The sequence below is a fragment of the Rousettus aegyptiacus genome, unplaced genomic scaffold (genome assembly GCF_014176215.1).
Source record: "Rousettus aegyptiacus isolate mRouAeg1 unplaced genomic scaffold, mRouAeg1.p scaffold_m13_p_17, whole genome shotgun sequence".
Taxonomy (NCBI): domain Eukaryota; kingdom Metazoa; phylum Chordata; class Mammalia; order Chiroptera; family Pteropodidae; genus Rousettus; species Rousettus aegyptiacus.
The window spans coordinates 23,317,804-23,332,126 of NW_023416292.1; the positions used below are offsets into that span (position 1 = coordinate 23,317,804).

A 14,323-nucleotide genomic window follows, 5' to 3' on the forward strand; every position below is an offset into this window, starting at 1 on the left:
TCGCCTCCTCTCACGACAACGTCAAAATTACAACCAAACTAGAGAACAGCCATCATTGAGAACCACCTTAAGTCTAGCTGAACAGAGTCCTGCAACTCGGGACACACAGAAGAAGCCATGTAAAGACTGGTAGGAGGGCGAGACACAGAGCAGGCTGGGTCCCTACGTGTGGCCATTAAAAATCAGGAGGGCTGTCTTGGCTGCGGAGGTTCCCCCCGAGGAGCAAGAGGTCCTGTCTCCACACTGGGCCCGCCGGCCCAGGGCCCCAGTGCAGGGACGAGAAGTCCCCACCCCGCCTGGCTGTGAAAGCCGGCATGGACGGCGGCCGAGTGGCACAGAGGGCAGCGGCAGGCACAAACTCTCCTCCCAAAAGGCCTGCACGCTGGCTTCCCACTGACAGACTCGCTCGCTCTGAGCGCCAGCGCTGTGGCTGCGGCTGGAGGGGCACCAGGGACACACCGTGGGGGACCGAGTTGTCTGGCTTCAGGGTGAGGGCTGGAGCGGCAGCCTTCTCCTGAGCAGAAGTGCTGGCAGAAGCCATTGTCCCTTCGTCGAGCACTCACCACACCCGGAATGCGTGCACAGGCAGCGCCACACGGCGTGTCCAGCAACCGGCCTGACCATGGGCCCCCCAGGTGATTCCCCGAGATCCCGCCCCTCCCAACACGCGGCCACCCAAGCCACTTCCATGGCTTCCCCACGCCAACGGCCCGTCTTGGCTCATGATACAGGCTTTCCTAAAACCTCTCAGAGGCCCACGAACCCCAAACAAGAAGAACCCGGCCTCAGGGTGCTCCATACCCCTTGCTGAGCAGCCCCGAGCCTGGCACTCGTGGCAGCCTGTGTCGGTTCGTGGCTTGGCCTCCAGACCCAGCACAAGTGGCAGCCCTCTGGAGATCACTTTGTAGCTTACGCCAAGTGGCCCCGGGCAGGGCACAGGCAGCAGATGGCCTTGACCTGAAACGGTTCATCCAAGAGGCCCCAGAATGCACACACCCGGTAGCCAGCTTCTGACCACGCCACAGCACCGCCTAACCACCTCCACAAACTACGCTCCCACGGGGCGGACTGGGCAGTCCCCAGGGCCCCCCTGAGGTGAATCCTGCTCCGTAGGCTCAGGCCCTGCACAACCGCTCCTCCGCGTGGTCGCGCCCGTCCTCACGACCAGTCCTCCTGAGGGGCAACACCTCCCATCGATGTGTGAACGGCAAGCAAGACTCAGCGAGAGCGGGAGCACACACGAGCCACACAGGGAGAGCCCCGAAGCGCCCGGCTCAGGAGACCAGGGGGTCTGTGCCGCTGGGCCCCGCAGGACACCCACTGCACAGAGCCGCTCTGCTGAGACCAGGAGACGTGGCTCTGCCTGACACATAGGGACAGAAACGGGGAGGCAGCCGCTGTGGAGAGGTAAAGAAATACACCCCAAACGGAAGAACGGCGCGAAGCTTCCCACGGGGGAGGGAGGTTCTGGGCACAGGACGGAGGCTCGCTGTGCCCCCAAACACATTCTCGACAAGAGCAGGAACGCGTCAAAACGCTGTTGTATTTCTACGTGGCCTTCGTGGCCTTCGCGCGAAAGCTGCCAAGCTCCCGTCCCGGACCCCAGCCCTGAAAGTGTCCTGGCGAAGATGGCTGGCACCTGGACCGCCTCGCGGAGCAGGGCACGGCGGGGCCCTGCGGCTTCTCCCTGGGCGCTGGGCCTCCGGGCTTCCCTGTTCCGTCCGCCTCTCCCCCTCCCCCGCCTGCCCGGTCAGCGATTCTCTCCTGGTGCGTGCTGTGCCAAGTTTCTGTCTGGGGCGCTCTGCCCTCTCGTCCCCTTCCTGTCCCTCGCTGTTCCCCTTTTTCTCGCTCAAGGCTCTTAGACCCAGAGCGGTCTCGCACGCTTCGCTTAACCCAGGACCTCTGGGCGGCATCACCAGGAGGGGTGTGCACACTGGCGTCTCCCTTGCGAGGGCGAAACGTCAGCCATGTTCTTGCCTCCGAGATCCTGTCTTTCGTCTGGACCTTTCCTGGTCCCCACCCCGCCACCTTCTCTGCGCCCCTTTCCACCCTTCCCAGGGCCCATCGCTCCCCGCAGCCTGGGTTCCTTTTAACAGAGGATGTGAACCTCGTGACCAAACCCGCACTAAGAAGCTAGAGGCCCCGTGGATTTCAGACCCAAGGGGCTTGTGCAGCGTGAATTCTGAGAGGAAACGGTGGCGGAGATGACAGTGGGGTGTGGGGTGCCGCCGACGGCGGCCCAAGGACGTGAATGCCTGCTCTCTGGGCGCGGACAGGCCGGGCTGCGTGGACGTGGGGGTCTGAGGCGGAGCAGGAGACCCCCCGGCACACCCTCCCGCCCGAGTGTCAGCCCAGGGCCAGGGCGTCCCCTTCTCGGCACTGGGTGGACCCAAACCCACAAGGTGGGACACGCCCAGCTCCCCGGCTCGCCCTTCCCCCCCTCCCCACGCATCAGGCCTCTCTTCTAATTAACATTCAGGAATGGGTGACCCTCCCAGAAAAGGAAACTGGTGCGCCCTGGGCGGGAGTGTAGGGGAAGGCTGCTCACGGCCCCTCTCAGTTGGCCTAGACCACTGTGGGGCTCCAGACACCTGTGGGGACTCGTCTGCTCTTGCACACGGCATGTGGCAGCTGCTGTCACCTGCGGCCCTGATGCTACTAGGTAAGTCACCGCGAGGGAGCAGCTCTGGAGCCCCGGGCTCCGCGCAGACCCTCTCCGGCCGGAGATGGGTCCCTCGCAGGGGCTGGGACCCTCGTCACACCTCTAGGACCAGCGGTCTGGGGCGCGGGGACCAGGGGAAAGCTGGCTCTGAGGTGGGCGTGATCGGGAGGTAAGGGGGCGGTGGCGTCTCGCCAACTTCACCCCCGGCCTCCGCAACCCTCTCCGTACGCCGAAGGACACGGACTTCGCGGTCCCTGAGGTCTGTCTCTCCACTGTGACTTTCCAGGGCTCTCCTCCGAGACTTCCCCCGCCACCCTTCTTGGGACTCGGGCTCAGATTACTTCTGGGATTTTTTTTCAGGGAATTTAACTCCTGTCCTTAATTCGGGAGGTTAGACAAGGACCAAGGAGCATGGGACGAGGTTGGAAGCAAGGATGTGGCGGACGGGGTGGGGGGCAGGAGGACAGACATGGGGCCCAGAGCACTTCAAGGGCAGAGCTGTCCCCCCTGTGCGCCCCAGGTCCCAGGACGTGGGTGCCCAGGGCGGCGGGGCGGGGGAGCGGGCTCGGTCCACACCCTGGTCGCCCTCAGCTGCGCTTCTGCTCAGCATGTTTCGCTCTTTTGTCTTGCAGTGTCTGCCAGCCCGCAGCCCGGTGAGTTCGCTTCGGGGTGCTGCAGTGAGGCACCGGAGGGCACGGCAGCCTCGGGCTGGGGCGAAAGCCCACGGGGGGAGGGCTGGTTGTGGCTGCCAGGGGCAAGTCCCCCGCACAACAGGGCTGGGCCCCCTGCTTCTCTAGTCAACGGTCCTCAAGATGAACAGAGGCCAACATTGGGGTCAAGGGCCCCCAAGCTAGGATGCTCTAAGACCAAGTCACAGAGCAAGGCAGGGCCACATACTGCGACTTCACGGTGACGGCCCCTGGCGCGGAGCCTCCCTGCTCACCTCCCCGCCCTCACCCACACCCTCTTGCCTCCTCAGAAGACCACCCAAAGGCCATGGTGTCCCTGCATCCTCAATGGGACAGGGTGCTCGGCAACGACAGTGTGACCCTCACGTGCCAGGGGGCCCACCCCCCTGGGGACAACTCCACGCAGTGGTTTCACAATGGAAGCAGCCTCTCCAATCAGACCTCCAGCTACGTCATCGCGGCTGCCCGAGCGGAGGACAGTGGCGAGTACAGGTGCCGGACGGGCCTCTCCGGGCTCAGCGACCCTGTGCGGCTGGAAGTGCACGCCGGTGAGTGGGCGGAGGGGAAGGGGGCCCCAGCGCCGAGGGCGGTCGCTGACGGGAGGCCCCGAGAGCCTCGGGGAGAGCCGGAGACGACGCCGCGGGGGCGGGCACCAGGCCGAGGGGCTCTGTGGCCAGCGCAGTGCCAGGGCCGTTGCTCGAGCCGCCGTCTGGTCGCAGGCAGGGTCGGAGGCCGGCACCGGGGCTGCGCGCCCGATTGCGGGAACGGCGTTCACGGAGAGCACGGCCCACACGGGCCGGGCTGTGCCAAGGTCAGGGCGTGATGCCGAGGCTCGGTGACGGTTACCGGGTAAATGAACGAACCTGCCCTCGGCGCCCGGCCTCCTCCTCACTGCCAGGCGCACGGAGCCCTGAGCCGGCCCCGCGCTGCCATCGATGCCACACTCCGGCTCACACCTCCACTCGGCGGCTCAGCCCGCGAATGAGGACCGTGTGGCCGGGAGCGCAGCCCCGAGCCTGCGCAGGGCCGGCCCCGGCCGCCGCCCCCACGCAGGCCTCCCTTACGCGGGCGGGCGCGGTGGCTCCGCGCGGCCTCCGGCCCCGCGCTGCTCTGAGCTCAGCCCGTGCAGCGCCCGCGCCGCCGCGCCGGGTTGTCGCTGAGTCTCAGCTGCAGACTCTGAGGCTGGGGTTGTGTGCCTTAGTCATCTGGTGCGCGCAGCCCGCACAGCACCCGGTGTGCACCCAATAAAATATTCGCGGAACAAACGTGCAGGCAGACATTTACTGAGCCCATGGCGGGACAGACGAGAGCAAGAGTGTCCCCGAATGCCAGCAGACCACATATATACATTATGTACTTCCGCAGCCCCGCAAGTGTGCTGGTGACACTCACCTCTCTGCTGCGGCAGCGGGTGGTCATAGGCGCGTGGCCTTGTTGGTAAACGCTGTCTCTCAGTAAGTAATGAAGGGCGCCTTCTGCTTGCCATGTCTTCCTGGTAGAGAATTTTCATGTTCTACCATTTTTGCTTAGCATAAGATAGAGGATTTTTTTTTTTAATGATAGTAAATGTCATTTACAGTCTTTTCCATTGCTTTGTTTTCTTATAAAAATCATTCAGGTTCCATTTCAAAAGTAACGGGGAGAAAATTTAGATGACCTGCAGTCTCCCCCGCCCCAAGAAAACTTACTATTTAAGTGCCTGTTCCTTCTTTTTTGTATTCTATGCACATATACTTTTTTTTTTTTTTTTTTGCATTCTGTCTTTTTAACCTAACATTGTCCCGCGAACATTTCTCGTGTCCCTCTGCAATTCGTCTGCAGTATCATTTTAAATGCCTCGGGTCCGCCTCCCGCAGGACTCCATGTTCTCTCTCTGTGGAGCCTGGTGACTGGGCGACAGAGTTGTGAGAAGGTGTCCTGATGCTACAGGAACTTTCTCTTGCGACGGCTGTGCTCGGGGATGACGATGCCCTCGCAGAGGCCCTTGGGCCCTTCGGAAAGCGCCAGCCACCCAGGGACCCGCCGGCTGCCTGTCTTTCTCCTCCTTGGCTTTGACAGTGAACTCGCTCACTCCCGAGGCCGCCCAGGGACCTCATTCCTCACCGGCTGCAGGAGTCTTTTCCATAGCCCTTCTGGTCCGCCTTTCCTCCAGTGGGGCAAGTCATCATTTCAGATGCAATTTTTACTCTTTGATCTAGAACATTCTGTGGCTCCTTACCTGCCAGAGTAAACCCGCGTGTGGCACTCAGCCCTGCAGACGGCTTCTCACGGACCGCATCACTTAGCCCCGTGCTCTAACCTGGGTTCTGATCCTGTGCGCCTGCCCCTCTTCCCCGTTAGACAAAAGGTCTTGGTGTTGCTTGAGGCCTCCTGCAGGGCCCAGGCGGTGCTCCGTCATGCGGGATCTGGTGGGGAGTGTCCCCTTCGCAAGGCTCCTGCTGATCAGCAGGCCTCCCGGTCTGCGGCCCCTTTGTGTCCTGCAGCCTGGCTGCTGCTCCAGGCCCCTCGGTGGGTGTTCCAGGAGGGGGAGCCCATCCGGCTGCGGTGCCACAGCTGGAACGGCGTGCGGGTCGTGAAGGTCCAGTATTTCCAGGATGGCAGAGGCAGGAAGTATTTTTACCGAAACACAGAATTCCACATTCCAAAGGCAACGCGCGAACACGGAGGCGCCTACTTCTGCAGGGGGATCATCGGGACCCTCAACGTGTCTTCGGAGGCTGTGAACATCACTGTTCTAGGTGAGCGAGGGGCAGGCCTGCGGGGGCCAGAGCCCCACACGTGGGGGGTCAGCCCTCATGCTGGACTTGGGGGGACCGCTGCCTAGCCCACAGGCTTCCTTATTGGGGCTCTCAGAGGGGCCGCTCACTCTGCAGAGTGACAGCAAGAGCAGAAGCCACCTCTGCTTTCTTAGCCCATTCGAACCACACTCACAGAACCATGTGTCCCCACCATGCTTGCCCGCCTTTATCTGTGGCTTACCGAGAGTCGACCCAGCGGGAGCCCCTCACTTTGTCCTAGAAAGGGCCCAGAACCTGCGGGGCTGCGGCTAAGTCACCAAGTCTCTGAACCTCAATTTCCTCTTCTGGATGAAGACCAGGCCCCAGCAGTGTGCTGGACACTGCTAAGTGCCTCCCTACAATGCACCTCCTTTGATGGTCACAGGGCCCCCCCCCCACAAGGAGGGGGTAACACTGACTCTACAGATGAAGTAAGTGAGGTTAAAAAAAGAGAGAGAGAGGTGGGAATCAATTTGCCCCAAAGGTCACACCAGAGGGTCAAAGCCTGTCTGTTTAACCACTAGATAAATGAAAGAATTGGACAGGCACCAATGTCCTGTGGTAAAATTCTGTCACCTAGGAAACATCTCCATTTTCTGGGGTGCACCCTCTCAGGGTCACCACTGTTGGCTGGCCTTCCTGCCTTACCAGAATTCCGCCTGTGCCCAGAATGAGGCTGCATTGTAAGCAATTTACATGCAGGAAGTGGCAAGATAGACACACGCCTTCTGAGATTTTAACAAAACAATGCCATAATTTGTACATAAAATAACTTTGTTACAATTTAAATGGAAAGAAAAAACTCTCAACTGGTTGTGAAAAGAGAGCAGATAATGAAGCAAATGCAGTAAAATCACAAACAGCACAGGAAGTTAAGACTAGATGCGAGTAGTTTATGCTATCCTGTTAATTTTTTTTAAAGTTTGAAATTAAATCAAATTTAAGAGTTAAAAAATTGAAACTAAAAATCCACTCCACCTGATGTGGTTTACAGACCACCGCAAGGAATGGCCTTTGAATAACGATGTCAAGGGCTAAGAGAGGGTGTGAACAGACAAGCCCCGCCTCCTTTCCTTTGGGGTTATTAGTCACTGGGCCTCTGTAGAGAAACAGTATCAATTTTCTGCAAATAAGTAGCAAATTTCAATGATTCAACTTTTCAGATTTCTTTTAGTGACAATGAACAAAATGGGGTGAAAACAGTGATTATAATTTTGAGATACAAGATAAAGTTACTGAATTAAGAAATAATGTTCTCACAGCAACTTTGACAACTTCTGTAAATTCACACAAAACCCGAGTCCCCAGCTCCTCACTTCCGGTGGCATGTGGCCATCAGGCAGAGCACACCCTTGCTGAGAGTCTGGGGACCTGTGCTCTGCTCAGATTGCCAGAATGGTGAGAGGACTCCTGTCCCTCAGCCCCTGGCTCCTGGCGGCTGTCACAAAGGCTTCCCAACGGGGACCTGGCTGTAGATACAAATTTCTGCCTTACCAGCTGTCATTTTCTCACGCTCCGCCTCTCCCCTTAGGTCCGGCAGTTCCATCCACCTCCCCACTCTTTGCACTGTGGCCCCAGATCACTTTCTGCCTGGTGATGGGACTCCTGTTTGCAGTGGACACGGGGCTGTACTTCTCCATGAAGAGGGACCTTCGGCGCTTAATGGGGGACTGGACGAATGGCAAAGTCACATGGAGCAAGAGCCCCGAGGACACATACAAGCAGTGAAAGCAGCATCTCTGAACCTCTCTCTGGAGTCGCAGCCACATCACCCGCAATGCTCACGGCCGGAAGCCGCAGGAAAGTGACGCCAGAGTCTAGGCCCAACTCTATTTTCTCTTGGTCCCAGATGGAAAGGAAGGGCTTGTGATGGTTTTCTTAATCATGATATTTTTATTGCTCAATCTGTTTTTTTTTTAAATTTATTTTAAATTAAAGTTGACATACCATGTTCTGTTAGTTTCAGGCGCATGCGTAGGGATTCCGCATGTATATACCCCACCAAGCCAGCCAAGGGCTGAGATCTCCGGGGCCAAGAGTGAGCCCCGTGAGCAGCTGAGCCCTAGAAACTGAAGCCTCAGCCACAGAGACTATCTCTGTCTCAACTATCTGTCACAGCCAAGCAACAGCACACAAGGGGCGGTCAGTGCCCCTTGATGTGTGGACGTTGCCCTCAGATAATTGGATAAGTAGGGAATTAATGGTCCAGGGTCAGCTGGGGAGGGGTCAGCATCTGTTGTGGGGCCTGCTGGGGTCTAGACAGCGCAACCAATGAGGGGGTGGCAAAGAAAGAGCAGGACAGTCTAAGACAGGCGTCCTGCGACATGGCAGAGGCAGCGGAAAATGACCCGGATACTGTAGAACTGAAGTTTTCGCGGGAGCCCCCGTCGGAGGGGGACAGTGCACGTGTATAGTGCTGGACCCGCTTCACACCAAGAGTACAAAGTGGTCGGGGGGAGCGGGGGAGCACAGGCCCCACCTCCTGCCCAGCATCGCTGTCCCAGATTAAGGCCAGTGAACAGAGGTCCCCGAGCAGAGCTCGTTCTTGGCGTTCACTAGACGAACGCACTCTGCCCAGAAACGCCCGGGGCTGGACGGTGACCCCAAACGGCCGCGGCGGGCCCGCAGCAGCGGGGGACGCTTCTGGAAGGGGCTTCGGCCCCGGCTTCCGCGCCGCGGAGCCCGAACGCCTGCGAACCGGCCTCGCGCGCCTTCGCCAGGTCGCGCTGAGACGGCCGCGCGCGGGGGCTTCGCGGGGCGGGCGCGCAGGGCCCGGAGCGGGGCGCGCTCCGGGGCCCGAGGCCTCTAGGAGAAGTAGGCGCGGCAGCGGCGCGCGGGGCCCGGTGAGCCCGGGCCGCTCAGGCGCGGCGCGGTGCGGGCGCGGAGGGCGGGGTCGCCCCCGGGGCCTCGGCGCGGCGAGAAGGCCTCGGTTTGGGGGTGTGGCGGCGAGGATTAGCGGGCGTCGACGGCCGCGGGCGAAGATTGCGACGCCAGGGGAGCCCGGGAGCCCGTCCGGCCCGAAGGCGCGCCGGGCCGCGGAGACCGCGCCACCTGCGTCCGCGCGCGCCAGGTGCGCGTCCCGGGGGCCTGCGCAGCTGCCCGCAGGTGGGCGGAGGCGGAGCTGCAGCCAGGAGACCGGCAGGAACAGCGGAGAGAATGGCAGGGGGCTGGGCAGGACGGCGCCCGCTGGCCAGCAGGACGCGGCATGGGGACAGCTGAAGTTCTTGTTCCCCGCCGAACCCCAAAAACGCAGACACAGACAGACCGCTCAGTGGCTGGCGGCCGCCCCACCGCGGATCCGCGTTCTCGCACGCGGGCCTCAAAAGGCCTGCCCCGTCCCTGGGTGGGCTCGAACCACCAACCTTTCGGTTAACAGCCGAACGCGCTAACCGATTGCGCCACAGAGACAGGCGAGAACCCGTTCCTCTGCCAAGTCACTTCACTGAAAAGTAAGGTAGCAGCGCTACAGTCCCCAAATAGCTGTGGTTGGGGCAGCGTGGGAAGCAGGGGACGGTCCCCGCCCAGCCCCTGGGGTGCGGCTGCAGCCCAAACCCAGCAAGTCTCCTCCCGCACTGGCACCTGCAAGGCTCCGGCAAGACTCAGAAAGCAGGCAGCGAGGATGAATGGACCAGGGAGGGGTCTTTGGGGGACCCAAGGTGAGTGTTCTCTGTGGGTTCCGGAGATCACTTGCTTTTACGTCTATAAACTTGTTTGCTGATCTAGACAATTTTTTTTATTAATGCGTACACACGTGAGTATTAACTCATAATAAGCTTATGATTGTGAAAATGCAAAAGACTATATCACGTGTCCATTAGCGTCCTGCAGAATGTAAAATCTAAGGGAGCCTAATACAACAAAATTAACCTTCCACCCCAAATGTTTTTGAAAGATTTCTACTGGCGTATTCGGTATCCACGGAGAACACCGCCTGGGCCTAGACCACTTCCACAGAGTCACATGGGATGCAACAACCTGAGGGCAAAGACCCCTTATTCCAACATCATCAGCGAGGGCCCCTGGTCAGTGCTTTCAGATGACCCAGTGCCACCTGGAGAGAAGCTTCTCCCTTTGTCCCTGGGCCATACCACGCCCACAGGCGTCCAGAGTCACAACACCTCCCCCAGGCGTACCCAGTCACTTGCCACGCTAGTTTCTTCCCCGCACCGGGCACGCCGGTTTTGTCTGCTGCCCGAGTACCAAGGCCCCTCCGAAGCCTCCACACAGAACCTCCTTTTTCCTCCTCTACAGGAATCCTCCAGCCAGTAGGTCCCCGTCTAGTGCAGATCAAATTTCAATGACATCCAGTGAAATGAGAACGCACACAATGGAGTCATTAAAATGTGTTAGACTAATACTTAATGAATATAGAAATAGTCATATTTTAAGCAAACACTCGAGTAGGTTAAAAAACAATATGCACAGTATGATTCCAACTTTGCGTTCAGAAACCCCGGAGGTAAACGCGCAGCAGATCGCGGATAAGGTTTTCCTGGATGATGGAAACCGGCTGCCTTTTCTTTCTTTGTGATTTGTTCATTCTCCATATTTCTACAAGGACTCTTTTTTGAAAAGAAGCATATACTGTGTGCCAGGTGCTGGCTAAAGCGCGACTGCAGATGGCTGTCGCAAAGGGTCGCAAAGACTGCCAGCCGGGACCCGCCCTACGGACGCGGAGGCAGAGCCGGGCCGCGGGAACTTCCCGCGCAGGGGCCCAGCCGGACGCCGCCTGCTGGCAGCGGTCATGACGCGCCGCCGCGCCGCAGAGCCAGGGCCTCAGCGTAAACACCGGAACTTTGGCCGTCATCCAAGACTCGGGTAGGCGAGGGAAGCACCCTCGGAGAGAATCCAAGATTGACTACCTAAGACCTTCGACAAAAATGGAACGGAAGAAAAGGGACGTTTGGGTCTCCCCGTCGGGGAATCGAACCCCGGTCTCCCGCGTGACAGGCGGGGATACTCACCACTATACTAACGAGGAATGCCACGCGAAGTGCCCCAGGATCGCTGTCTAAGAAGCTATCACAAAGCTTCCAGAGTGGCTTACTCTGTGACAGATGCCGGATCCCGGCAGAGTCACACTTTCGCCGTCTAGACAACTGAAATATGATTAGAAACCTACTGAAATTTAAATTTTCTAGAAGCCACATAAAAAAGTAATAAGAAAGAGGCGACCATGTCCATAATCTATCTTTTTCACCAATATACACAAAATATTGCTTCCGCGTGTGGCTAAGATGAACGTATCGGATTTTTCCCGTGGTCAGTCATCACGCCGGTGCGCACATTACGCTCACACATCGCGTTTCAGCTCCGACGTTTCCTTTTCTTTCGCCGGGAAACCTGGTACTTAGATTTCATAAACCTGACGATGGAAAACTGGGCTCCTCCACGCAAGTTGTTCCTAACGTGCTCAGGCATGCTCAGTGCCTGCAATGAGGGTCTGCTCAGCTCTCCCACGTTTAATGGATTCACTGCCCTTCCTCAGGCGCTTGACGGCCTTTCGGATCTGGATCTCAGGGTGTTCAAAAGGGGAAGAGGAAGAAAGAAAAGCAGCCTCACACGGGATGGCAGCGCGAGCGGCCGGCAAGCGCGCTGTGTCGCCTGAGGAAAAGGATGCGTTGGCCGGGAATCGAACCCGGGTCAACTGCTTGGAAGGCAGCTATGCTCACCACTATACCACCAACGCCTCTGGGTGACTGCAACCAGAGCTCCATACTTGAGGCTACGGCAGGCGGTGTGTTGCCCACCCTGCCCCTTCAGCGTCCTTTGACCCCGAGGCACACAAGACTGTTCCTGGGAGCACATATCTCCCCCCCCTCCTCCTGCCTCCCCGCCGCATGGTGCCTCAGCACTGGGTCCACCCAGGGTCGGACCCTAAGGGCGCTCGGGGGCGGAGGGTCGAGGGAGACCGGCTGGCAAGAGGTCCACCTGGCGTGACTCGGCCCCTCCAGAGAGCGGCACGCGGGACGGAATCGGAAGGAGGGGTCGGTGGCAGCTTTATTTTCCCTGTTTGGCGAAGGAGTCCAGGGAAATCTAGTTTTATTTAAAACCATGAATAAGCACGGTATAGATGCAACCTGACGTCATAACACAGTACTCTATGACAGCCTTAGGGAGAAGTAAGAGGAAGCTGTGCTCGTGTCAGGATGGCCGAGCGGTCTAAGGCGCTGCGTTCAGGTCGCAGTCTCCCCTGGAGGCGTGGGTTCGAATCCCACTCCTGACAAGCTGTTTTTGTTTTTGTTGTTTTTTTTTTTAAAAAAACACTTTCCTCCAACAAGCCGGATAGAATGCACGGTAGAGGACTATGCATCACCAATCTCCGCCTTCTCACTCCGCGAATCCACCTCAGAAGACTGCAGGTGCGGGCCTGAGTCACTTTTTTTCTGTATGACAGACGGGAGACGCTACGGAATCAGGACGCAGCGGCGCCCGCGATCTGCCGCTGACGACGAAAACACGTTTCCCTCCCCCCCCCGGGACTCCGGCTTCTTCGCGCCCGTTTACCCAGCGCTTTGTTCGACCAGGGCGCGCGGAGTCCCTTCCATGCCCGAGGCGCGAGCGACGCCTACGACGACAGGGCCCTCCGTCTGCTGTGACCGGCCTGAGACCGTCACCGCTAAGCCTCAGGCCCCCCGCCCCCCGCCCGCCCCCGGTTCCAGCTCAGTGGCGTCGCCGCGTCCCCCGCAGCGGAGCGAGGATCCCGCAGCGGACGGGCGCGCGGGGCGCCGCGGCGAGGGCCGGCGACTGACCCCTGCGGGCGACCGTCCTGCGCTGCTCCGCGAGGACCGCAAGCCTGCCGCCTTCCGGCGTGCGCGCGGCGCGGGGACCGGGCGCACGTTCTCCCCGGCCGCCCTTCCCCGCCCCGCGCCGCGCCGCGGCCGCTCGCTGTCCGTCGCGCGAGCGCCCGGAAGGTGCCGCGCACTGTGCGCAGAGCGGACGACCGCCGCTGGAGGACGAGCCGTGTGCGAAGGCGCCGAGCGGAGACGCGACGGTCAGCCAGGCTGGCCCCGTGCCCCGCGCTCGAGGTCACGGTCGCCAGCGCCGAGTCGCGCGGATTCCGCACGTTCCTGCCGCACTGCGTCTCGCCTGCGCGGACGCCAGCGAGCGCCACTGAGCGCAGCGCGCCGCGCGGCTGCCGGGGCGTCACGGGCAGCAGAGCCGCGGCCGCGGCCGCGGGGTCTAAGCCGCTCCCTCCTCGAGTCTGACCCCCGCTTCGTCTTGCAACGTCCGGGCAGTTTTCACCCGGGCCGGCCGCGCGGCGCCCCCTGCGGCTGGACCCCGAGGCCCAGGTGACGTCGAGGTCGACGCGGGGCCCGCTGCCGGCACGCGCATTGGTGGTTCAGTGGTAGAATTCTCGCCTGCCACGCGGGAGGCCCGGGTTCGATTCCCGGCCAATGCAGCCCTCGGTTTTCCTCCGCGGTTTGATCCCGGTCTTTTCCCGGCAGAACTTCCGACGGAAGTCACCGCGAGCCGGCGGCCGAAGACCCGGCCTTCGGGTCTGCTTCCCCCTCCGCCTGGGCGCCTCCCTCAGAGGCCAGGTGGGGTGCGCGGTCACCTGGGCGCCACCTCGCGGGGAGAGGACGCAGCGCGAAGACCGAGCCTCCGAAGGGAGGGGGTGGCGCGTCCGCGCTGCTGTCGCGCCCCTGCGGCCTCGCGTCCTGGGCCCGGGACGGCCTGCTGCAGGTGGCTGCGCTGCGTGGCGCCGACTGTCCCTGAAAGGCCCAGCGGGGACCCCCGGAGCCGCGAGGGCGGAGGTGCAGGGCGGCGGCCCGGGGCCGGCGCCCCCCGCCCGGGGACTGACCCCGCGCCCCGGGCCCTGGGGTCTCTGGCCCGCGGCGCGTCGTTCTACTCCAGGAACTGGGGGGACCGGGTGGACCTTCACGTGACCGCTGCGATCCGCCCGATTCAAGGGAAACGCCTGCGCTTTGGACGCGGGGCCGCAACCCCGGGCTCTGCCGGCGGCGCGGGGCTTCCTCGTCCTCCCTCGGCCTTTCGTGAGCTGCCAGCTGTAAACTCACTCGCTCCCGGAGGCCAGGCCTGGGGGCGGAGTCGGTCCCGACGCTGTGACCTGGCTCCCCACTGCTGCTGACCTTGGCCGGCCCGGGGCGAGCTGGCCCGCTGTGGGACTGCCCTGTCGCGGCAGCCCCGAAACCCGCCTCCCCACCCGGCCCGAGTCCCGCCGCGCCGAGGCC

General features: G+C 60.9%; 1 protein-coding gene and 5 non-coding genes across 9 annotated transcripts; 3 read left to right on the plus strand and 3 right to left on the minus strand.

The window, feature by feature from the left end:
- The first annotated feature begins 1,094 nt into the window (after positions 1-1,094).
- On the plus strand, positions 1,095-8,101 carry LOC107502476 (low affinity immunoglobulin gamma Fc region receptor III-B). Of its 4 annotated transcripts, XM_016129713.2 has the most exons (6): positions 2,644-2,662; positions 3,023-3,083; positions 3,295-3,315; positions 3,642-3,899; positions 5,835-6,089; positions 7,660-8,101. In XM_016129713.2, the coding sequence occupies exons 2-6, from the start codon at positions 3,074-3,076 to the stop codon at positions 7,854-7,856; spliced, it is 741 nt and encodes a 246-aa protein (XP_015985199.2). In that variant the 5' UTR covers positions 2,644-2,662; positions 3,023-3,073; the 3' UTR covers positions 7,857-8,101. The 4 variants fall into 4 exon arrangements, with proteins under 4 accessions (XP_015985196.2, XP_015985195.2, XP_015985199.2 ...); XM_016129709.2 differs by lacking the exon at positions 3,023-3,083 and having other exon boundaries at positions 1,101-2,662; XM_016129714.2 differs by lacking the exon at positions 2,644-2,662 and having other exon boundaries at positions 2,669-3,083.
- Positions 8,102-9,462: 1,361 nt separating this feature from the next.
- TRNAN-GUU lies at positions 9,463-9,536 on the minus strand. The gene has a single exon. It is a non-coding gene; the product is annotated as a tRNA-Asn (tRNA).
- A 1,501-nt stretch (positions 9,537-11,037) lies between these two features.
- TRNAD-GUC lies at positions 11,038-11,109 on the minus strand. Its single transcript has one exon. It is a non-coding gene; the product is annotated as a tRNA-Asp (tRNA).
- Positions 11,110-11,745: 636 nt separating this feature from the next.
- On the minus strand, positions 11,746-11,817 carry TRNAG-UCC. The gene has a single exon. It is a non-coding gene; the product is annotated as a tRNA-Gly (tRNA).
- A 454-nt stretch (positions 11,818-12,271) lies between these two features.
- On the plus strand, positions 12,272-12,354 carry TRNAL-CAG. The gene has a single exon. It is a non-coding gene; the product is annotated as a tRNA-Leu (tRNA).
- A 1,105-nt stretch (positions 12,355-13,459) lies between these two features.
- Positions 13,460-13,530, plus strand: TRNAG-GCC. Its single transcript has one exon. It is a non-coding gene; the product is annotated as a tRNA-Gly (tRNA).
- Positions 13,531-14,323: the final 793 nt, after the last annotated feature.